General features: G+C 39.2%; 1 protein-coding gene across 1 annotated transcript; it reads left to right on the top strand.

Moving 5' to 3' along the window:
• Window positions 1-266: 266 nt before the first annotated feature.
• Window positions 267-3,855, top strand: LOC119306837 (probable LRR receptor-like serine/threonine-protein kinase At3g47570). The gene is made up of 2 exons (XM_037582958.1): window positions 267-3,186; window positions 3,320-3,855. The coding sequence occupies exons 1-2, from the start codon at window positions 270-272 to the stop codon at window positions 3,697-3,699; spliced, it is 3,297 nt and encodes a 1,098-aa protein (XP_037438855.1). The 5' UTR covers window positions 267-269; the 3' UTR covers window positions 3,700-3,855.
• The last annotated feature ends 3,279 nt before the right edge of the window (window positions 3,856-7,134 follow it).

The following is a 7,134-nucleotide window of genomic DNA, read 5'->3' on the forward strand; positions in this document are numbered from 1 at the left end:
TCGTCTTGCTTGCCGCCACGGTGAGCTTCCTGAGATTCCATCATCATAGTACGATGGACAGCTGTGCGCGTGTCTCTATATGTGCTTGCAGCGCCGTGTGACCGCCGGCAAGAGCGGCAAGCTAGCGCAAGGTGCGACCACTTCCATGGAAAGATCGATGCGCTGCTTGTGGCCTCGAGAAGGATGCATGAGATCCTACGGAAAGTGCCTATAAATTCGTAACTACTCCCACAGGCTGTTCACCGCACATAGGTATGCACCCCAGCTCAATGGCCTCTCGATGCATGGCTGCCCGTATTCCCATCTTCTTGCTTGTCCTATTCTCGTCCATCTCGGCTTCTTCTCCCACTCCCACCAATGGCAATCGTAGTGACATCGATCTCGCCGCACTGCTCGCTTTCAAAGCCCAGCTCACCGACCCTCACCGCATCCTTGCCGGCAACTGGACCACCGGCACGTTTTTTTGCCATTGGGTCGGCGTCTCATGCAGCCGGCGTAGGCAACATGTCACTGCTCTATCGTTGCAGGGCATCCAACTTGCTGGGCCCATGGCACCTCATGTGGGTAACCTCTCTTTCCTCTCCGTCCTCAACCTCACCCTCACCAATCTTACTGGACCGATTCCAGCTGAACTTGGTAGGCTACATCGTCTTACATATCTCGGACTTAGAGGGAATAGTCTATCAAATGCCATACCTACTACCCTAGGCAACCTCACAAGGCTCGAGATCCTTAGTCTAGGTTCCAACCAACTCTCAGGGCAGATCCCTCCTAAGATGTTATTGTATATGTACAACCTTAAAAAAATTAATCTGCTTGGAAATGACTTGAGTGGCCAAATACCACCATATTTGTTCAACAACACTCTATCATTGACGTACATCCATTTTGCAAATAACAGTCTGTCAGGTCCTATACCACATTCTGTTGCATCCCTATTTATGCTCGAGTTCTTTAGCCTTGAGTTTAATCAACTCTCCGGTCTAGTGCCACAAGCCATGTACAATAAGTCTAGACTGCAAGCCATATGGCTCGAAAAAAATGATAACCTAACTGGAATTTTTCCGAACAATCAAAGTTTCAACCTCCCAATGTTGCAATTTATTTCATTATCAAGTAACAAATTTACTGGTCGGTTTCCATCAGGGCTTGCATCATGTCAATACCTACAAGTACTTGATTTTTCTGCAAATTCTTTTGTGGATGTTGTACCAACATGGTTGGCCAAATTGCCACGCCTTGAAGTGCTTGAGTTGGGTTCTAATAAGCTTATTGGCTCAATCCCAGCTAGTCTAAGCAATCTCACCAGTCTTTCTATAATAGACATGCCCTACAACAACCTCACAGGGGAGATTCCGCCAGAATTAGGTCTTATACAGGAACTCTCACATTTGTATCTTGGAACCAATCAGTTGACAGGGAAAATTCCAGCTTCCCTCGGCAACTTATCCAAATTATCTTACCTAGCTTTGGAAATGAATCAATTGTCCGGCCAAGTACCAACTGCACTTGGAAAAAATGCAGCTTTGAACAATCTCGATTTGAGATATAACAACTTAGAGGGGAATCTAGACTTCTTATCAGCTCTGTCCAAGTGCAGAAAGCTCCAATTCCTTTGGTTAGGCGCTAATTCTTTCACAGGCGTCCTCTCCGGCCATGTGGGAAACCTCAGTTCACGATTAATATTTTTTAATGTAGGTGACAACAAGTTAATAGGTGGGCTCCCGGTAGAAATCTCAAACATAAGCAGCCTTGAAAGACTAGGTGTAGAAAACAACCTGTTAACCGGGCCAATCCCAGAATCCATAGCTATGTTGGAAAATCTTGGATGGCTTGATCTGTCAGGTAATGACATGTTAGGCCCTATCCCAGCACAAATGGGTTTGCTCGGAAGTCTAGAGCGGCTTTCTTTCCATGCAAACAAATTATCAGGATCTATACCAAGTAGCTTTGGAAATCTTAGTTTGTTAGAAAACATCGACTTGTCTAATAACCAGTTAAGTTCAATGATACCTGCAAGCCTTTTCCACCTAGATAAACTTATCACACTAGATATTTCTCACAATTACTTTGTTGGTGCACTACCAGTCGATGTTTCAGGTCTAAGACAAATATACCAAATGGACATTTCTTCCAACTTCTTGATAGGAAGCATCCCAGACTCATTGGGACAACTTAGTATGCTAATCTACCTAAATCTATCGCATAACTCCTTCAAAGGATCAATTCCAGGCCCACTCAAAAAGTTAAGAAGCTTAGCATCATTAGACCTATCCTTTAACAATCTCTCTGGTAGCATTCCCACATTCCTTGCCAACTTTACATACTTGACTACCTTGAACCTCTCATTCAATAGTCTAGAAGGCCAAATACCCGAGGGAGGTGTTTTCTCAAATCTCACATTGCAATCTTTGATTGGAAATGTTGGGCTGTGTGGCGCTCCGCACCTAGATCTTTCGCCATGCCTTGACATACCTCACTCAAGTAACAAACATGTGCTACAAATTCTACTCCCAACACTTACACTAGCTTTTGGCGCCTTTGCCATTTCCGTATACCTATTGTTCGGAAAGAAACCTAAGGGGGGAGAGGACAAACATTTTGTCAATGCAAATGATGTCATAGGCCATCAGATAGTCTCCTATCATGAGCTCATTCATGCCACCAATAATTTCAGTGAAGGTAACATCTTGGGATGCGGAAGCTTTGGAAAAGTATTCAAAGGCCAACTAAGCACTGGTTTGGTAGTCGCTATAAAAGTTATTGACGTGCAGCTAGAGCATGCCATTCGAACTTTTGATGCCGAGTGTCAAGTGCTTCGTATGGCGCGACACCGCAACCTCATAAAGATACTCAACACATGTTCCAATCTTGATTTCAAAGCGCTAGTGCTTCAATACATGCCAAATGGCAGCTTGGAGATGCTCCTACATCAGACCAAGAGTACAGTGCGCTTGGGATTCCTTGAGAGATTATGCATCATGCTAGACGTGTCGATGGCAATGGATTATCTACACCATGAGTACTGCAATTTGATCTTGCACTGTGACTTGAAGCCTAGCAACGTGTTGTTCGATGAGGAGATGACGGCGCATGTGGCGGACTTTGGCATTGCAAGGTTGATTCTAGATGACAACAGCATGACATGTGTGAGCATGCCTGGAACAGTTGGGTACATGGCACCTGGTATGCAGTTAGCTATCTCTCGTTATCTTGTTCAATTGAATACTTGTTAAACCTTTTATAAATTGAGTCCCTACCTGAAGCAATATGGTTGAACAATTGTGCTTCAATTTATATTTATGTTTCTATTGAGCAGAGTACGGATCTCTTGGAAAAGCATCGCGGAAGAGCGATGTTTTTAGTTATGGAATCATGCTCCTTGAAGTCTTCACCGGAAGAAGACCCACCGATGCTATGTTTGGCGCACAACTAACTCTTAGGCAGTGGGTTCATCAGGCATTTCCTGCAGAGCTTGTCCAAGTTGTCGATGTCCAGCTTCTACAGGGTTCCTCTCTTTCTAGCTGCAATCAGGATGGTGGTTTTCTTGCTTCGGTCTTCGAGTTGGGATTGATCTGCTCTAGTGACTTGCCTGACCAGAGGATGACGATGCATGATGTGGTAGTGATGCTGAAGAAGATGAAAGTCGAGTACACCAAACTGATAGCTACTACTATGCCACGTAGTGCAACACAATGATCGATCGCATATCCTTTCTTACGTCTCATCTATATCATTTTTCTTCTGCACTTAGAATAGCCACATAACTCCTCGGATGTGTTAATGTGTATGACAGAATTAAAATTGTATTGGGATGTACTATTATACATCCTTTTTCGCCAAGCATTAAATTGATAATGCCCTCAATGGTCAATCTAGATTATATATCTGGCTTTTATACCCATTTAATCATGTTTTTCGTCTCTCCGACGGTGAGAGTACTCAGCATTCTTGTTCCCTTTCCATTTACTAACAGCCGCACCCTTTCTCAAATCTGAACAAGACCAAAGAGAGGCACAAGGCTTCTCTGTTCCTCACCCTTTCCATTTGTGAATTAAAATTGTATCTATGTATGATTAGCTGCAGGAGTTATCATCCCGTGCCCTTGTAGATATTACATATTTTTAATGGAAGACAGGAGCGCTGCCCATTCTATTTGCAGAGAGAAACAAGTTTTAAGTATAGAGGGTTTTTTTTAAGCATCAGTTTTAAGTACAGAGGTAGACCCGAAGGCCATACATGCAGGAGCAGCAGAGTACTCAGCCTAGATCATCACTAACATGGTTTGGGCCGGTCCATTGGGGGACAAGGAGATCTTTATTTTGCCTTTCGATTTTTGTTTTTTCTCCTTTGGCTTTTAACAAACTTTGAACTTTCAAAAATATTTTGAATTGCAAAAAAAATCATGTATTCAAAATTGTTCATAATTTAAAAATTGTTCCCCGATTTTAAAAAAATTCTTGAACTTGAAAAAATGTTCATGTATTTCAAATATTCCAGGGATTTGAGAACATTCCTAGATTTGCAAAAATGTTCATGAATATGAAAAAAATATAGCCCAAGTTTCAACAAATGTTCATGGTTTGCAAATTTCCTGGATTTTCAAAAATGTTCATGGATTTGAAAAAAAATCAAATTTAAAATATGTTCACAAGTTTGAAAAATTGTTTCTGGATTTGAAAAACTATTCACAAATTTAAAAATGTTCTAGAATTTTAAAATTGTTCTTGATTAGATAACCCATTCTTGAATTTCAATTTTTTCCAAAATTTCAAAAGCTTAAAAAATAAAAAATGTTCGTGAATTCATAATTAAAAAAACATGAATTTCAAAAAAAAATCATGATCCCAGAAAATGTTAATTATTTCAAAAATTATTCATCATTACAAAAGATGTTCAAGAAATGCAAAAGGAAAAATCAAAATTGGAAAGGAATAAGAAAAAAGAAAAAAGAACAAGAAAAAAAGAACACAGAAAAAAAATAGGGGAGCCGTGAGCGCAATAGAAACCTGTATGTTTCCATTTGTTACCCCCAGCCGCCTGCTCTCGCCTACATAGATACTGCAGCAAGAATGCTGGGATGTCTGCCGCCGGCTGCGGCACCCGCACCAGCACCCAAGTCGCCCGTAGCGGCATTGAATATTTTTTTTTTTTGAATTGTCATGGAATTGGTTGGCGGTTTGTTACGGCCGCAGTGAACACTACAGACACCGCTAACGGTACATCAAGGCCGCGGCTATCTTTCACCACAAATTCCTTATTGTGCACTCACTACGTCCAATAGTACCCCGATCGAACAGGCGAGCGAGGCGATCGATCTGTGACCGACCCATTTTAGCTAGCAAGTATAATGATTTTTCTACCGGTTTTGGAGAACTTCGAGAAGGTGCCTCAGTCGGTTTTTTCTGCCATTTTCTTTACTGGTTTTCTGGTTTACTTTGGGATTTTATTGTTCATTTTTTTCCTTTCTTTTAGTCTTTCCTGTTTTCGTCTTAATTTTTCCATATAATCAAAAATTAAAAAACAAAATCTTCAAAAAAAAATTGCATTTCCATTAAATGCTCAAAAATTCAAAATTTTGTTCAGCTTTTTAAATAAAAGTTCGCATTTTGAAAGAAAGTTCCAAATTTAAAAAATCACTTTTTCAAAAAATATTCAAATATTCAAATATTGTTCAGACTTTCAATTTGTTTTTGACATTTTCTAAAAAAATTGACATTTTAAAAATATTTTAAATGTTTCCCAATTCGTTCGTGTTTCTAGAAAACATCCAGATTTTTGGGATTTTTTTAATAAATACTTTAAGAATCGAATAACAAATTGTAGTTCAAAAATTGTTCATAAGTTTTGAGAAAATGTTTACAAATTTCAAAATTTGTTCACCTTTTACAAAAATATTCACAAAATTCAAATATTTTATAGTTTTAAGGAAGTTTTGATTTTTCGAGAATGTGTTCCCATTTTTCAGAAGAGTTCACATTTTTATTTGAACCGCAGCTACAGCCTACAGTAACAATGTTGCCAACGGGCCGGCTCAGTCCAGCTGCCCCCAGTGATCCTTTCTCATGGATGATGAACATTTTTCAATTGCACCATGGATATATTAGAAATACAATATGAACTTCTTTGTACAGGCACGATGGAAAAATGTTAACCAGAAAAAAAGAAATGGGTAATGTAAAAGGCCAAAAATTAAATAAGTAAAAGGACCAAAAGAACAAGAAAAAAATAGGAAGCAAAAACGAAAAGATAAGATAAAATAAACATGTTTTGCAACGCTTGAACTTTATTACCGACAAAGCACCTATAGGATTTACTAGCAAAAGAGCTCGTGCGTTGCAACGGGAGAGAAAACATAACACACGCTCTTAACTCAACAACCATTACTCAAGACCACAATAGGTCCATCTCCTTTATTTTTGCGAGGCATCATATTTGTGTTGCCGCTTATCCTCCTTCTCACCCTCGCCGGCGATGGCCTCGGTGTTCATACAAAACAACAAAAAACGTGTGTTGAATATGGTTAATCCTAAGGCGTCTCTCTCTCCCTCTCTCCTCCCTCTCTCCTCCCTCTCTCTCCTTCTCTCTCTCTCTCTCTCTCGCTCGCTTTCTCTCACTCTCGCAATGAGAAATCTGTTGTTTTCCCCTGCGACATTTTTCAGAGGTATGCATGTGTAGTTATTGATGTTTTCTTCTCCGTATATGGTTATAGTGGGGTGTTTATTTGCAATCCTGATCGCCGTCGGTATGAAAAAAAGGATCTTGCGCTATAAATTATAAGTTTGCTTCCATAACAATATTTTAAAAATATTTAACAGGTAAAATTAACATTATATTTAGATTCCACACATTTTTCTAATAAAATTTTATATATAATATGTTAAAATCAAAGTTACGGTTTAACAGATAATTTAGAAAATCATTTGGTTTGACTCAAATATATTCCAAAATAATATTTAAAAATACTTAACAGATAAAAATAATCTCATATTCATATTCTACATATCTTTTAATCAAATTTCATATATAACATGTTCAAATCGGAGTTACGGTTTAAAAGATATGGATGATTTTAAAAAGCATTTGTTTGACTTAAATATGATCCGCGGATTAATTACCTAAACCATCAGGGGG

Source organism: Triticum dicoccoides, chromosome 5B (assembly GCF_002162155.2).
Source record: "Triticum dicoccoides isolate Atlit2015 ecotype Zavitan chromosome 5B, WEW_v2.0, whole genome shotgun sequence".
In the NCBI taxonomy this organism is placed as follows: domain Eukaryota; kingdom Viridiplantae; phylum Streptophyta; class Magnoliopsida; order Poales; family Poaceae; genus Triticum; species Triticum dicoccoides.